The sequence below is a fragment of the Oncorhynchus mykiss genome, chromosome 4, assembly GCF_013265735.2.
Source record: "Oncorhynchus mykiss isolate Arlee chromosome 4, USDA_OmykA_1.1, whole genome shotgun sequence".
Lineage (NCBI taxonomy): Eukaryota > Metazoa > Chordata > Actinopteri > Salmoniformes > Salmonidae > Oncorhynchus > Oncorhynchus mykiss.
Window position 1 is genome coordinate 10,337,408 of NC_048568.1, and position 18,261 is coordinate 10,355,668.

Below are 18,261 nucleotides of genomic sequence, written 5' to 3' on the forward strand. Positions count from 1 at the left end.
ACACTATTGGGGCCTGTACATTTTCTTCTTTTTTTACCTTTATTTTACTAGGCAAGTCAGTTAAAAACAAATTGTGATTATCAATGACGGCCTAGGAACAGTGGGTTGACTGCCTGTTCAGGGGCAGAACGACAGATTTGTACCTTGTCAGCTTGGGGATTAAAATTTGCAACCGGTCGGTTACTAGTCCAATGCTCTAACCACTAGGCTACCCTGCTGCTGGGTATTTTAGCCACCATATATAGATTCTACAGACCCTACTGTGTAATCCCAACCCCACTTTTACTTCGGCATGTATAATAGTTTTTATCTCTAAAGCCCAATGTTCTGAACATTGTATTTTTCCCCAAAAAAATTTAAGCATATTTGTGATTTTCTTTTCCGTAAAGTCAATCTTGCATTTGCTTGTAAGCACAATAAAAATGGACATTGATTTAAAATATAATACCGTTTGAGTTAGTTATCCACATAGCAATGTTTTGAAATGCAGCCTTTTATTTTGAAGGAATCGTCATATTTTGTGCTGCTTGCAGAACACTAGTTCTCAGATCTCTAAAGGCATGCAAGTGGCGTCTTTCCAGACTCACGCAGAACAGCTGATTTTGATGAGCACATCAACCACTGGAGCGTTCTATTAATTATTTTGAATGCGAGATAGTATTTCAATGTGATATAAATAATAATTTAGCCAAACTGCAACGATTAAAGGACGTTTGAAAAGGATAGTCTGGATGGAAAACAAGGCTCATGTTATTCCTCAATGTTTGAGACAGTCTCTGGTCTCAACGGGTTTGCATTAACGGAATGTAGCCTAATGTTTTTTTTTTATTCCATTAAGGATGTAAGCCTATTGCTGTTGTCATTGAGGGAAAGGGGATACCTAGTCAGCTGTACATCTGCATGCATTCAACTGAAATGTGTCTTCTGCATTTAACCTGTACAGTGCTTAAGTTTTGTTTTTGCATCTTTCACCTTCAGTTTTGAACACCAGCTTCAAACAGCTGAAAATACAATATTTTGGGTTGTGGAAAATATATTTCACAACAGTTTAAATGGTACAGTGATTCTCTACAGTATACTTGCAGGTGGTGTAAGGGTTATTTTACCAAGGAGAGAGATGGAGTGCTGCGTCAGATGACCTGGCCTCCACAATCACCTGACCTCAGCTAAAATTGAGATGGTTTGGGATAAGTCGGACCGCAGAGCGAAGGAAAATCAGCCAACAAGTGCTCAGCATATGTGGGAACTCCTTCAAGACTGTTGGAAAAGCATTCCAGGTGAAGCTGGTTGAGAGAATGCCAATAGTGTGCAAAGCTGTCATCAAGGCAAAGGGTGGCTACTTTGAAGAATCTCAAATATAAAATATATTGTGATTTGTTTCACACTTTTTGTTACTACATGATTCCATATTTGTTATTTCATAGATTTGATATATACAATGTAAAAACAGTAAAAAATAAGAGAAACACTTGTATGAGTAGGTGTTCTAAAACTTTTGACTGGTAGTGTATCTCCAACAACCATCAACCAACCATGCAGGGGAGTGGAGTATCTTTAGTGAAGGAGGGCAGTGCAGCTGTATTAGTGTAAATGGAGCTGAAGAATGTTTGTTTATTTAATGAGTAGTGAGATAGGCCAGGGTTCCAGTGCTGAATCCTGAACACTCTAGGAGCAAAAATGGCTCAGATGCTAAGTGGTAGGCCACACAAGCTCACAGAATGAGACCGCTGAAGCGCATAAAAAATGTCTGCCCTTGGTTGCAACACTCACCTCGAGTTCCAAACTGCCCCTGGAAGGAACGTCAGCACAATAACATTTCGTTGGGAGCTTCATGAAATGGTTTTCCATGGCCGAGCAGCTGCACACAAGCCTAAGATCACCATGAGTAATATCGCCATTGGACTCTGGAGCAGTGGAAACTCATTCTCTGGAGTGATGAATCATGCTTCACCATCTGGCAGTCCGGCGGAGGAATCAGGGTTTGGCGGATGCCAGAAGAACACCTGCCCCTATGCGTAGTCCTAACTGTAAAGTTTGGTGGAGGAGGAATATTTGTCTAGGGCTGTTTTTCATGGTTCGGGCTAGGCCCCTTAGTTCCAGTGAAGGGAAATCTTAACGCTACAGCATACAATGTTGTATTACTGTACAAGAGGCTTTAACTTTAGCTGAACTTTTCACTTGATTGAGGAGAAAGGACAGACTCCCTGCAGTGTGTTAGTGATTCAGAAAGGGAGAGATCTCACATGACTGTATTTGTGTTGATCTCTGAAAAGGCAAAAAAAAAGCAATTGCAGTCAATTCGCCCGCAGACTCGAGAGAAGAGATGAGAACACCTTTTATAATTAAAATGGTCTCTCTGTAATTGCCTCTGGTATTTGTATCTTCGTAGGTTATTTTGTGCACGGAGTCTGTACTCAGCAATAAGTCAATGGAGTCTTGCTCTAGGCTAGTAAGGCTCTGGGAAATTGTCCAGATGTCCTAGAGACATAGAGAAGCTCCCTGGGGTATTGTTTAGATTTGATAAGACTGGATTTTTATTGTTCTCTGGGGAGGAAATACATTTCCACATGCTCGTACATAGAGACCACCAACAAACCCATACACCCAGCATAATATTTACAATACCAAACCAAACTTCTCTACGCCCAAGACGGCAGATTAAACAGACCGAAGACTAAGACTGCACATAAACAGTAGAATATAGTCCATTAGCTGTTGTGTGTTTATAGCTGTGGGGATGAAGCTCCTGAACCGGGCCTTCTGGCAGCGAAAGGCTGAGAGGGGAGTCTTTCAAAACAGTGGTGGAGTGTGGTATGTCTCATGGTATGGTGGGGTATAGCAAATGGGAACTTTGGGCACCTCTTATCTCCTGAATGTTTTGGCCTTCGGGTCCTGAAAGGGGTGCGATCAAATAGTGATTGAAATAGAATGGAATGACCCTAACAATACATTTTGTCCTTGCTTAGTCTTTGCAGTTATTGATATCAATATAATTCAGAAAGGAGCTACTTACACTGTGTGTAGTGGTAATTCAGCTGCTGCCTTTCTCAAGGGATACTGGTAGGATTGGTTAGAAAGCCCTGGCTAGCCTGGCAGCTTGTTAATTCTGCCAGGTCAGTGGAGGCTCCTCATAGGAGGAAGGGGAGGACCATCGTCCTCAGTGAATTGAATAACTTTAATGGTTCACCATTTTTATCTGGCGTTTTTAGATATATTCAAGTCACCTAATAATTGATTAAAATGCTTTTTTTTGTAATGAAGGTCCACAGTAGCCTCAACAGCACCCTTTAGGGTAGCACCATGGTGTAGCCAGAGGACAGCTAGCTTCTGTCCTCCTCTGGGTACATTGGCTTCAATACAAAACCTAGGAGGCTCATGGTTCTCACCCCCTTCCATAGACTTACACAGTAAGTCATGACAACTTAGAGGTTGGAGGACATCCTATCAGAGTTCTTGCAGCATGAACTGACATGTTGTCCACCCAGTCAATGGGTCAGAGAATGAATCTAGTACTGAAAGCATAAGCTACAGCTAGCTAGCACTGCAGTGCATAAAATGTGGTGAGTAGTTAACTCAAAGAGAAAGACCATAGTTTTTAACAAATTAATTTCTTCCAAAATTAAGGAGAAGCAAGAGAGAGGGCTGTATTTTGTAGTATATATTTTTTTTTACTTACTTAGCTAGCATCGAATGCAACTAGTGAGTTTAGCCTACTCAAACACCCTGCTCAAACCAAGAGGGATGCTACTGTATGTTAGCTAATTGGCTATGGCTATCCATCACTGGAACACTGGAGATTTTTTTTAAATATATTTTTTTACATTTTACCCCTTTTTCTCCCCAATTTCGTGGTATCCAATTGTTTAGTAGCTACTATCTTGTCTCATTGCTACAACTCGGCTCGGGAGAGACGAAGGTTGAAAGTCATGCGTCCTCCGATACACAACCCAACCAAGCCGCACTGCTTCTTAACACCGCGCGCATCCAACCCAGAAGCCAGCCGCACCAATGTGTCGGAGGAAACACAGTGCACCTGGCAACCTTGGTTAGTGCGCACTGCGCCCGGCCTGCCACAGGAGTCGCTGGTGCACGATGAGACAAGGACATCCCTACCGGCCAAGCCCTCCCTAACCCGGACGACGCTAGGCCAATTGTGCGTCGCCCCACGGACCTCCCGGTCACGGCCGGTTACGACAGAGCCTGGGCGCGGACCCAGAGTCTCTGATGGCACAGCTGGCGCTGCAGTACAGCGCCCCCAACTGATGGACTAATGATTACACCCTAGATCGGCTAGATGCAGTGCAAGGTATTGAATGTGTCACTGTCTGTCAAAATTCTATCGACCTGTGCATCTACATGTACGTTGTAAATGTTCATTCATAGGCTAGGTTGTAGCAACCTCATGATGTGTACAAGGAAAATTCTAGTAGTAGCCTAAACCTATCGATTTATACATTTGAGGGGGGTGAATGAAATATGAATGATAGTCATCTAATATGCAGTAATAGAAATTTAAAAAAACATCCTCCCTCATCTTGAACTGCACCGACCGCTACTGTGACTGGTGTAGGTCAGACTTGTTCATTCTTACTGGTGTAGGTCAGACTTGTTAATTCTGACTGGCGTAGGTCAGACTCCAGCTATCAGACACAGTTCCTTTACCCTCCCTCATCTGATTATTGTCCCTCTACTGATTGGCTAATTAGGAGATGCTTTACACTAATTTGTAACATATCGCTCTCTCCCGCTTTGCACTTCTTCTCTCTTTCTTGCTGAGCTTCCTTTGAGTCTCTCTCTAGCGATCTATCTAGAGTCGCGACCAAAATGATTGGCCACGTGTAACCACACCAGCCCAGTACCTCCACATCCGGCTTCTTCACATGCGGGATCGTCTGAGAAGGGAGAAGGGGGGTGCTGAGGAGTATTTATGTCTGTAATAATACCCATTTGTGGGGAAAATGAATTCTGATTGGGCAGGGGCGCAGCCATCGGTGGGCCGGGGAGGGCCTAGGCTCACCCACTTGGGAGCCAGGTCCACCCACTGGGGAGCCAGACCCACCGATGGCTGCGCCCCTGCCCAGTCATGAGCAATCCATAGATGAAGACCTAATGAATTGTTTTCTATTGACTGATTTCCTTCTATGAACTGTAGCTCAGTAAAATCTTTGAAATTGAATATATGAATGCCACTACATCTCAGTGCAAGAGGCATCACTGCAGTAGCTGGTTTGAATCCAGGCTGCTTCACATCCAGCCATGATTGGGAGTCCCATAGGACGGTGCACAATTGGCCCAGCGTCGTCCTGGGTAGGCCTTCATTGTAAATAATAATTTGTTCTTAACTGACTTGCCTAGTTAAATAAAGGTTAAATTTAAAAAATGTTTTACCCCCTACAGCTCTTTGAATAACTTTGTAAAACGGTCCTATATGCCAAAGTCAATAAAGCAAGCATACAATTATGTCTTATTTTGGTGGACATGTTTATCTATCAGGATTTAAATATGATCGGTCGTGCGATGTTTTTGGTACCAATCAAATTTGACTTTTACTGAAGACATTGTGCTTATTAAGGAAGTTTAGAACTATTACATTTATAATAATACAAAAAGGTTACTGTATAAACAAATGCCTCTAATTGTAACATGCTGACTAAACCGGGCACACACATGTTGCTTTTGTCCACCCACACCAGATCTGATCAGGACACGCAGGTTGAAATATCAAAACTAACTCTGAACCAAACCGAGTTAGTTTCTAGTAAACTCTCTTCCGTCAGGCTTCTTCTTCTTTGGACTTTATATGGCGGTTCATCTTCCAATCACCTACGTGGGTATATGCTCCTAAAAACCAATGAGGAGATGGGGGGAGGTGGAACTTGCAATGCGTCACACAGAACCAAGTTATATTTTAGTGCCTTGTTACGCAGATGAGCAGTATGGATGCAATGATTGAATATATATGTGTACATTTATTTTGCAACGCGGGCGGTGTGGTCAGCATGTTAGGGTCAAATGTTCCTCCGTTCTTAAAGATTTGGGTTATGAGTCCTTGGTTCCAGTTGTCAGGGAAAAAAACTACACTCAGGATCAAATTAAATAGGTATAGCCAATAGAAATGTTGCGCAAGTGAATTTGAGCTTCGCATTTAGGATGCCATCACTTTGCATGATTTTTTTAAATTGGAGGGCCTGGAGTTTCTTATAGAGCTCTTGCTCAGAATTTGATTGTCCTCTTATCGCTTTTTCCAATCCATTCAACCTCTCATGAATTTGCCATTGTCCTGCGTTTGCATCAATTTAAACAGTGTGGTACAGTTTTTAAAATGAGTTGTACATATGTCACCACTAACTAAGATGTTTGGTGCAGTATTTCTAAATGGAAAAGAATTGCATGAAAATGAATCTTCTCTCCTTGAATGACAACAAAGACTACTGAAGAATCCCTGCTGTTGACCAATCACAGACGACTAGCCGTAGACTTCGGCTACCTACTTCGGCTTGTCTCAGGAAAAATGTTTGTGTGGAACAAAAGCAAAAATGTTGTCTTAATGTATGCACAAACTGTTCTGAACTGTTTCGGCTGGGAAGCATGCGGACGCCTTTACACCATGTCTCCTGCAGAATGATGACATCAACATCTTTCAGATTATTTTTTCATTTAGGTTGATGAGTTCAGGCCCTGAATCTTCCACTTGTTAAATGATAGCAATTTCATGTTACAAAAATACAGTAACTACTAAATTCTTGAGTGAGATAAACAATGGATAACAGCAAACATTTGTTCTCTTCTATTTATTTTTATTAATTGAACAAGTAAACGTTGTGTGCAGTTTAGTGCAGATGTACTGGATGAGCTGTTTAATCTCACTTAATCCTACGGAGTTCTCCTGTCCTCTGTGATTGTTGAGTGGTGCGCAACGTGCACATTCTGGAGTAGGGCACACCCTCTTGTGATGTCAGCAATGACTTTCTGGATGGTACGGAGATGAAAGTCTTTCCTGGGCAGCAGAGGGGAGATGGTGATGCAGGAGTTTGGGAACGACTCTGCTGACCAGGCTGCCCTACTCTCTCTCCTGCTCCTCTCAGCAGGTTGGTGTGTGTGTGTGTGTGTGTGTGTGTGTGTGTGTGTGTGTGTGTGTGTGTGTGTGTGTGTGTGTGTGTGTGTGTGTGTGTGAATAATAATATGTGCCAGGGCCGGTCCAGAGAGCTCTCTCTGGAGTAGGTGTCCCCATCTGAGCCTTGTTGTTGACTGGGGGGAGGGTGTTTGGGGTGGTGAGGGACTGCAGCTTCTCTAGGGATCTACAGTCTTCTCTGTGCTGCAGGACCCTCTTGATGCAGACTGTTTCTTTGCCATCTCCTCCTTTATCTGTGCTAGCTCCACAGTACCTCAAGCACTGTGGTCAGGCTCGCTCTCCGCTCCTGGACAGAGTTCTTCAGCTGGGTCCTGCACTGGTTCTGTAGAAGCTCTGTGTCTGGGCTGGAAATGGTGTAGCTGGGGGGGCTGCTCCTTTACCTCAGTAAACCATATCTCTAGCAGAGCGAGTTTGTCTCTCAGCTGGCTGATGGTGGTGTGGTCTCGGCTCTGGTGGTCGTAGGGAGGCGGGGGAGGATGGACGTGGATCTGGGCCTGGAGTGGCTGAGGTGAGGTGAGGATAGAGGTTGGGGTGCTGTCCTTGTCCTCTTTCGTTTCCGCTGTTGTCTCCCCAGGGTGGAGAAGTCCTGCACAAAAGAGTTGAGTGCAGCCTCACTGCCCTGGACCATGACAGTGCTGTTCTGGAACCTGTTTTCCTGGTCCTTTTCACTGTCCTCGAATGTGCATTTGCCTTCCCTTACAGAGGACTTTATTTGTTGTATAGCTGAAATGCCTGGTTACACCTGTATGTCAGGCTGTAGTGTGTTCTGTGTAAAATGACAGGTTTGTAACAGTCCTGTTGTTAGCAGTCGGCAAACAAAGTTTCTGCGTTCTCACACCGTTATGTGTTGCTATTTCGTTCTCACTGTTCTGTGTTCCCATTCGTGCTGTTGGTGAATCTGTTTCCTTTGCAAAGTGAATAATGACTTTACTGGATAACATGAGTCCCATAATAATGTATTCCAATATGCCTAAGCAGGGCAGCCTTCATCTGCACACACACACACAGCATTCATTAATTTGACTACGGAGACGTTGATAAATTGATTTAAAAATGAGAGCTGAATATAATGTGTGTTGGCCTCTCAGTGCTCCTGTTCTATTACTGCAGGTGACAGCCTGGTAGTCTACATTCATAATGGGCCTGCTGCCTCCAAATGTAAGATTCCCTCCATCCCACCCGTTCATCGCTTATCTGTGTATTAATGTGATAACACATCAGGGTGATTTCTTAATTTCACAATCCAGACCTCAAATAGGTAGCACATCAACTCAGCAACCACAGAGGTTTTCAATTTCAACACTCAGTCAAACAGATCGAGAGAGAAATATGCGCCTGTTGTAGCGCCACCGTGTGGTCAAGCTGAATGTGCATGCATATGTTGAGTCTTGACAGGGTTTGGAAGATGTGAACCATATTTGTGTACAATACAATACGTGTCTGATTTTATATGCCAGACCACGTTAATGTTTATTGGTCAGTTGACATTGAAGATGACATTTTTAAAATGGTTAGGTAAGGGATTTGGTTATGTATAAGGTAAGGGTTATGGGTTAGGGTAGTTACATCTGGCTCAGGATGCAAGGACTGGCCATCTATTATATTAAAATTGGTTTTAACCATGTTTTGAGGCTATACAGGGTTTGTTTTCAGTTAAACAGGCCTATGTTTTGTTCTGAAGGGGAAGAACAGTTCAACTAAGCTCAACAAGTATTAATAACTTTTTTTTTCTTAAATAATCAATGGGTGAAAGGCTACACACCCTTGAACAGTTTTCACATTTTGAGACTCTCCTTTACTGTCCAGCCACACCAGTTTAGGCTCAGGGTGCCAGGCTTCAGATTTACATTTTGAGTATTTGGTGGAAGGTGGAGACAGTCCATCAGAGAGGCTGAGGGTGGAGAGACAAAAAAATAAGACATGTCTTGCAGAGCACATCACTTGACATGGGGTTCAAGTGAGGAATGGGTTCAGCTGGAAACAAACACTGATCATTCAACCTATAGAATGTTGTTTTACATTATACTACAGAATATTTAACATTATACATTTCATTTTATAGATTTGCTTTTCAATTAAAGTAGTCTATACATCCTTGAAGTTTTCACATTTGAGATCGACTCGGACTCAAATGTGAGTCAATGCCGAGTCCCCTGAGTCTCAAATGGAGTACGCCCAAACCCACCGCGTTGACTCTCTAGCCTGCCTCAGTGGCCAGATTGACTCCCTCTGAATTCTGTGTTTTTAAAATTGATTATTCCGTTTCTCAGATTTTTATTTAGGCTGCTAGCCTGCCTCAGTAGCCATGTTGTTATGGTTACAAGTTGGAACTTGCTAGTAAGCTAACTGGCAAATTTCAATTCAGCTAGTTTTATACGGCTAGAATTTACAAATGTTATACGGTCATAAGAAGGTTCAGTTCCATTCTAGTATTCCAATTCCTAATTCCCTGTTTAGACAACAGTAGGCCTAATCCTAGATACCTACGTTCCAGCGTTGTATATTTCACTTTTTTTTTTTTATAGTACACTACTTTTGACCAGAGCCCAAACGGCACCCTTTTCCATACGTAGTCCACTACTTTTGACCAGAGTCTTTCGACCAGAACAGAGTGATATATGGACCAATGGGCCCTGGTCAAAAGTAGTGCACTAAATAGGGAATAGGGTGCCATTTGGAACACTGCCACAGAGATCCCCATGTACTGTAGCTATTTGACTCCATTCGCCATACAGCCTAGCCTGTATGGGTCATCAACAGTTCAGGAGTGCAGATGCTTGAAGCCATAAAGCAGGGTGATGAGACTTAATCCATATCTGTGTTTGTCTCTATGTATTTCTCTCGCAGATGGAATGCATGGTGGCAGCAGAGAGCATGCAGAAGTACAGGAGGCTGCAGTTTGAGTGAGGTGAGTGGACAGGCAACATCCTAGATTTCTTCCTAGGTTCCTGCTTTTCTAGGGAATTTTTCCTAGCCACCATGCTTCTACATCTGCATTGTTTGCTCTTTGGGGTTTTAGGCTGGGTTTCTGTATAAACACTTTGTGACATCTGCTGATGTAAAAATGGCTTTATAAATACATTTGATTGACACGCTGTGGGAGTGGTGAGATAGATGAGAGGAGTCACTGGTTATTCATCAATGTGACTCCCTCCTTCCTTCACTGGTTATTCATCAATGTGACTCCCTCCTCCTTCCTTCACTGTAGACCTATCTTAACCTCTGAAACATTATAGAAGACAGTGGACACTGGACAGGTCACAGCCGTGATTGCTGACCCAGTGACCCTTGAACCTTAACCTTTACCATACAAAGGCTGTAGAAGTAGAGAGAATGGAGACACTTGACTGTTTATTCAGCTTTCTCCTTCCACTTTTTAGGCCTGCCTTAACCTCTCTTAAAAGGTATAAGGCTCTCCGAGAGAAGAAGAGACAGTGATAGGCTGGCAGCGTTTTCTCTCCATCTTAACTAATCAAATTCAGTTTGACCGGGTTTGTGTTGGATTTAATTGGCAACATCCTCAGAAAGACAATCCCAAGACATCTGGCTCATGAATAATGGTGGATGAGCACTTTCTAATTTCAGTGGAGCCACACACACACCCACAGCAGTTGTTATGTATCCTGTACTGGATGAGTGAGGCTTTTATTTTGACTCCTGTCCCCAGAAGAGTTCCAAGAAATTAGCATAATCGTGATAAAAGAGATCAAACCAGGGCAAAGAATCATACTGTCTCTCAGAATAGCTTTTATTAAGATGCCAAAGATTATGAATTGAAAAAGTATTTAAAAGCTGTGCTAGTAGTCTTGTTCTACTTCTATTGGGTGTTCCGTTCCCATGTTCCCCCATTGAGGTATGAGGTCCCAGCCATAGATATAGAATGACTAGTATGTTCTGTGATGAGTGGACCGGCGGCCATATTGAGTGTACCAGTAATTCTATTTCTATGATGCCAGGCAGCTCTGTCCCTGTGTGATGGGAGAACAAGTAAGGAAAACGGACTGAAGGTAGAGGGATTACCTGAATTTATCCAATAAGAAATCCTCATTTAAGTTTTCCATTGCAAAACGTTTTGCTATGTAATGAATACAGTCCGGTCCCTGTGTGTGTTCCACAGAGGTGCTGTTGGACCCATGCCGGACCTGGTGCCCGTCCTCGTCGTGCCAGGCAATGGGTCAGCTGTAAGAGGTGGAGATGGAGCTGCCACAGCTGGTCCAGTGCTCTGTGTGCAGGCTGGAGTTCTGCTCGGCCTGCCGGAACAGCTGGCATAAAGAACATGCCTGCCAGGACAACACCTTCCGACCCGGGGAGACCAGGTAGGATATTACTGCAACACACCTGTACACTATACATACCTATACACTAACACTGTACACTATCACACCAATACCAGGGGTTGGAACCGGTCAGGGAACAGAACAGAAAACCGGAAATGATCTGTTCTGGAATAGAATATATTTTTTTCAAATCTTGAGAACCTGTTAATAATATTATTTTTCATTACAAAAATATTCCTAATGTCTAGTATATAATTATGTTATTCTGTGAAGTATAAAGCTAGTAATAACCTAAGTGCATTCCAATGCATGTCATGATGTTCTATGTCCACCCCTCTTGCTCCCTCTCCACCTGAGAAATTTCGGTCGATTCTGCGCGAATTGGTGAAGTAAATTTAATGAGCTAAATGTAAAAACATTGTTGATTTCACAGGTAACATTTTTTATGAAAAGGAACTATATAAAGAACCGTGTATTTTTTTTGGGGGGGGGGTTGGTTGAACCGTTTCAGAACTTTACTTTCTGGTTGGAACACTGGAACAGAACAAACAAAATAGGGGTTCTGCTTGGAACGGAACAATTTTGGTTCCAACCCCTGACCAATATACACTGTTACACCTTCCTACAACACTGGATAACACAACACTCCCACCTACTGTAGACTACTGATACAACAACACTCAGGAGGACTACACAGGGTAGGTTCAGTATGAAGAAAACGTTTCGAAACGGAGTGAAGTGGGAAGGTTCTATCTGAATGTGCTCAATAACACAGCCCATCAAAGACTGAATGACGCAGTGATTTTTAGCAGTACTTATTGCTCTTGTTATTCTTGACAGTGCAGTATGTACTGGTCTATATACGTCCCACCTTGACGTTTATTGTCTCTTGTCTTTCAGTTCCTTCTACAAGAGCAATGGCGACACGCCCATCATGTAAGGTGTACATCGAGAGGGACAAGGGATGTGCTCAGATGATGTGCAAGAGCTGTAAGCGTACCTTCTGTTGGTACTGGTCTCTTGAAGTGAGTTAACCAACCAACACTGAACAGACACACACACCCTTCTGCTGGTACTTCCTGAGCCTGCAATAGAAAACCCTAATACTAACACTCTAGTGATCTATTGAATTGTTTGGGACCTGCACAAAGTGACCAAGCAACAAAGTTTATGAAGCACATGTCACATATGATGCAATGTATTTTTATTTTTTTTAAGAATCTGATTTTATATAAACTTACTTACGTACAGTACATGTATATATCTTGGCAAATGTCAATTTTTGCCAGTGGATCTGCCCACATATTTAACCATGACATAACACATTTAGTCCAGGATATAACCATGATAGTGATTTCTTCTCTCTCTCTCCAGGATGACCTCCTCCTGAACCACTATGACAAAGGGCCGTGCAGAAACAAACTGGGCCTCTCCAGAGCTTCAGTTATCTGGCACCGGACACAGGTACTGTATTGTAAAAATGACACGTTAGTTGACTTTAGCTCAGCGGGTTAACACAGGCTTTTGGTATGCTGGAGTCCCAGGTTAGAACCCAGTCAGTCACACGGGCTAGCTGTGGTAGCAGTATCTACTATATGTCCTATAGTACAGCTACAGATACTTTGAAAATGAAGACCTGTATGTCATTGAAAAGAAAAAGGAAAAATTATTACCACAAATGGGTACTTAAGTGACATTAAAAAAATCCAGCCACTCATGTACATTTAAAGTTATGTCTGTCACGGAAGGAGGTCTAGGAGAAAGTCTCAGACAAAATATGGATGAACTTTAAAAAAAATTGTATTGATAAGTGTGTGAATATATCTGTCCCCACTAGTTCCTCTGTAGGTCTTACGTAGGTTTAACGCCACTACAGGGATGCCCTAACTGCTTCATCAATATTTTAAAGGGGTTGTTAAAAGCTCTGCTCCAATTAGACTCAACACAATGATGTTGCCTAATGGCTGTTTATTGTCATGCACACTAAGTGATGTATGTATATATCTTTGACATCAAAGAGGAAAAAGCAAAAAGATGATTTGGTGTCATAAACACTGTGGACACCAGCCCTGTCTCACTGTACATTTTTATGTTTTATGTTTGGGGAACTACTTCCCCCTTGTGGATAGTCAGGCAAATGAGAGTGAATAAATGTTGTGTTGGTGCACCATTGTACTGTACATCACTTCTCTCATATATCTCTGTGATGTTTGGGTTAAAACAAGCACATTATGAATCCCATCTTACAACTAGTGATCTAAAAAGGTCTTTGATAAATGTACTTGCTCATTGGGGTTGGAGAGGGTATATTGGGGTTGGAGAGGGTATATTGGGGTTGGAGAGGGTATATTGGGGTTGGAGAGGGTATATTGGGGTTGGAGAGGGTATACTGGAGTTGGAGAGGGTATATTGGGGTTGGAGAGGGTATATAGTAAAAGCACACTTTCCCATCTCTCTCCAGGTGGTGGGGATATTCGCTGGCTTCGTGCTGCTCTTGCTGTTGGCGTCTCTCTTCCTCCTTCTAGCCTCATCCTTCATTCTGTGCTGCAAGTGTAAATGCAGTAAAGGGGATGACGACCCTCTGTCAACCTAACCAACCCCACCCTGGGCACAGTCATGCCAGCTTACCTGACAGACAGGGGCACCAGGCCTGTTGGTGAACTTGGTGGTTGGTTAGTCATCCACGCCGTATGGGTTTTTTGTCCCTCCCACCTGCCCAGAGGAATCTTAGGGATCGGTGGATTGGTCGCTGGGGCAGAGCAGTGCAGGTAGATGAGGAATACAGCCAGCATGTTGGGTTGAGAGGGCACTCACTCTGTGGTTCTGTTGTGATGTTCCATGTGTTACGAAGGGCTGGGCCTGCAGAGGAGAGAACCGAACACAGCACCAGTCAATGTTGGTTGTTACTTCAGAGGGCTTGGAAGATATTCTCAATATGGGATTATGTATGTGTGTCGGGTTCAAGGTTGCGTTTTTTTTTTTGTCTTGTACAGCTATCTTGGCTCTTGTTTTGGGGGACTGCAAATAGACGTTTGGTATATTTGGAGGGAACAGCCTTGGCTATCAGCCACAGTATGTGGAAGTGTCTCCTCCAGGTTTATAAGGATGTGTTTGGGGGTTATTTATTTACCAACCTCTTCTGCCTTCCCTCACTCTTCAGTTTTCTATACAGACCTGGTTTTCATATACTTGAAAAATTGATACAAAAATACTTTGAGCATTTGCTTGAGTCTGCCTGGTTTTCAGTTTTGGGAATTTTCTATTGATTTATTAAGCCAGATAAGCTCAAACAGGCACAGATAAGGTATTTTCAATAGATTTGAAGTACTTCTATTTCTATAAGAACATAAACAATGATTGTAAATGTTCAGTTTGTATAATTTAAGCTTAACCTCTGAGGAATCACATCATCCATAGACTATATTATGAGCATTTTGTTTTGTATTATAGACTCGCTGGGAAGTAATTGTGCACCCGATGTCACAGGAAGACCAAAACAATCATCAAGGACATTACCCACCTGAGCCACTGCCCACTATCATCCAGAAGGCAAGGTCAAAGCTGGAACCGTGTGACTGAAAAACAGCTTCTAACTCAAGGCCATCAGAGTGTTCAACAGCCATCACTAGCATATTAGAGGCTGCTGTCTATAGGCATAGACTAGAAATCACAGGCCACTTTAAGGAATGGAACACTAGTCACTTTAACAAGGTTTACATATCTGGCTTTACTCATCTCATATACTCATATACTATTATACAGTATCTTAGTCACTTAATAATGTTTACATATCTTGCATTACTCATTCTCATCTATGTACAGTGGGGGGTGCAACATTGATCTCTCAGTATTTCTATCAAACACAGTAGAATAAACAGCATACAGGCAGCCGAGATGTAGCAAGCAGGGTTGGGGTCAATTTCATTTCCCAACATTCCCAATTTCAACTTTGCTCAATGCTTCTCTATGGGAAACATTTGAAATTGGAATTTCAGTTTACTTCCTGGATTGACTGAATTGAAAACGAATTGACCCCAACCCTGGTAGCAAGCTTTAATGTCCACCAAATAACCCCTTCTGTAGCAGTTCAACCTCTGTCCATTATTCTAGCAGTGAAACCCTTTACCCCTTAAATTAATGAGTTCAACTTACCTTATATTAGACAATGTACTTGTTGATGTAGCCAAAGTCCCATAAAATTCCTTTACAGTCTACTTTGATATGAGTGTTATTGATTCACACTCCCTTTGTTTTTACCAAAATGCTCTTATTTATTATTGTACATTCCAAATATGTTCTGTTATTTAACTTACAATTTGTTACACATGTACTAGCATTGTTCTGTTACCCCTTGACACCAATTATGTTTAGAGAGACTTAATTGCTTATCAGAACAGTAGCTTTACTTTAAATAATTCTGTGACATGACAATGTACATTTTGGGTTTTAAAAGTGTAAAGGTATTCTATCACACTGTTTTGTGTATACGGAGGTAACAAGATTAATATGGAGGTATTACCATGACATGATTTGTTTCATTTTGAAATGTACTGCTCTTTTCAGGTCATTTCATGGTATTCCTACACAAAACCTGGTCAATTGCATCAGACTCTAAAGATGGGCCCAACATATCCTGGTCCAAAATTTAAAGCAGCAATTGGGTCAATGCAACTTAGCAGACTTATCTGAGCAGTGAGTAGGTGTGTGTTGGAGAATAGGCAAATTGGCTTATTCCCAATTGCGAGACAAATGCAACCAAAATGATCCCTTAAGATGTCTAGGTCAGAACCATCTGTAATGTGTTCAATGACATTTTCACTTCTTCATTTTTTTTGTATTTAGGGGGTTTTGTGTAAAAATATTGCATTTAAACTGCATGAAGAACAACTTACTGTAGCATTTGTGCACATGACCCCCATCAGGGTCTGACATGGGTCTGACAACTTGGATGGGAAATTACTAAGGATAATAGTGGATGATATTGCCACTCCAATTTGCCATATTTTCAATTTAAGCCTTGAGGGAAGCAAAAGTAATTCCGCTACCTAAGAACAGAGGGTGTTCTTCAATGGAAGCCTCTCCAACATATTCCAGGTAGAATCAGGAATTCCCCAGGGCAGGTGGCTAGGCCCCTTACTTTTTTCAAACTTTACTAACGACATGCCACTGGCTTTCAGTAAAGCCAGTGTGTCTATGTTTGCGAATGACTCAACACTATACACGTCAGCTACTACAGTGACTGAAATGACCGCAACACTTAACAAAGAGCTGCAGTTAGTTTCAGAAAGGGTGGCAAGGAATAAGTTAGTCCTAAATATTTCAAAAACTCAAAGCATTATATTTGGGACAAATCATTCCCTAAACCTCAACTAAATCTTGTAGTGAATAAAGTGGAAAATGAGAGAGTTGAGGTGACTACTGCTTTGAGTAACCCTGGACTGTAAACTGTCATTGTCAAAACATATTGATACAACAGTAGCTAAGACGGGGAGAAGTCTGTCCATAATAAAGCGCTGCTCTGCCTTCTTAACAGCACTATCAACAAGGCAGGTCCTACAGGCACTAGTTTTGTTGCACCTGGACTACTGTTCAGTTGTGTGATCAGTTGCCACAAAGAGGGACTTAGGAAAATTGCAATTGGCTCAGAACAGGGCAGCACGGCTTGGAGCTAACTTTAATAATATGCATGTAAATCTCTCCTGGCTCAAAGTGGAGGAGATATTGACATCACTATTTGTAGTTGTGAGAGATATTCAATTTTGAATGCACCGAGCTGTCTGTTTGAACTACTGGCACACAGTTCGCACACCCATCCATACTCCACAAAACATGCCACCAGAGATCTCTTCACAGTCCCCAAATCCTGAAGAGACTATGGGAGGTGCACAGTACTACAAAGAGCCATGACTACATGGAACTCTATTCCACATCAAGTAACTCATGCAAGCAGTAAAATTAGATTTAAAAATAGACCTTATGGAACAGCAAGGACTGTGAAGCAACCCAAACACAGGCCCAGACACATGCATACACACACGATAACATACGCACTATACACACACGTACACATGGATTTTGTGTTATCGATATGCGGTAGTAGAGTAGGGGCCTGAGGGCACACTTAATGTGTTGTGAATGTATTGTAATGTATTTAAAATTGCATAACTACCTTAATTTTGCTGGACCCCAGGAAGAGTAAATAAATACAAATAAAAAAATACATGAGTTCCGTTTGGTTCCTGTTCAGATGCTTACATTCTGTACATTTGTTTGTAATGCCACTTTTATACTGTGAATAAAAAAATAACATTTTGCTTGTTCTGGTAGCAGTGAGTCTTGGTTGTGCTTTGAGTGAATAAAATAAAAACTGTGGATGTGTCTTCAATTTCTAGCCAATTTGTAGTTTGTAAAGTCTAACTTAGGATGAGATTGATTAAGTTAGTTCCAAATGGACTCCCAAATGGCACCCCATAGGGCTCTGGTCAAAGGTAGTGCATGTGTCACACACCCTGGCCGAGTGGGGCTGTGACTAAACTCAGCTCAGTATCATAGATCTGACTACACCACCCTAGGTTTACACCAAGAGGAAAGGGTGTTCTGAATAACAGATCTACCATAGGCAACACAGGTTCTTTGAGAATGGGCAACCTACAGCGGTATTTGCAAACAGAACAGGAACTAAATCCACGTGTATTGATCATATCTTTACTAATTCTGCAGAAATCTGCTCTAAAGCGAACGTAGTGATCATAATATAATAGCCATATCTAGAAGAACCAAAGTTCCAAAGACTGGACCTAAAATTGTGTATAATACAAGAGGTTTTGCAATGATTCCTATGTCAAAGGTGTA

At 42.1% G+C, this 18,261-nt stretch overlaps 1 protein-coding gene across 1 annotated transcript; it reads left to right on the plus strand.

The window, feature by feature from the left end:
- Positions 1 to 8,269: 8,269 nt before the first annotated feature.
- rnf144ab (ring finger protein 144ab) lies at positions 8,270 to 14,329 on the plus strand. Its single transcript, XM_036975459.1, is given in 7 exon segments — positions 8,270 to 8,290; positions 9,980 to 10,040; positions 11,250 to 11,448; positions 12,310 to 12,342; positions 12,344 to 12,434; positions 12,784 to 12,873; positions 13,871 to 14,329. Coding segments are annotated over 7 exon segments (627 nt in total). The 3' UTR covers positions 14,003 to 14,329.
- The last annotated feature ends 3,932 nt before the right edge of the window (positions 14,330 to 18,261 follow it).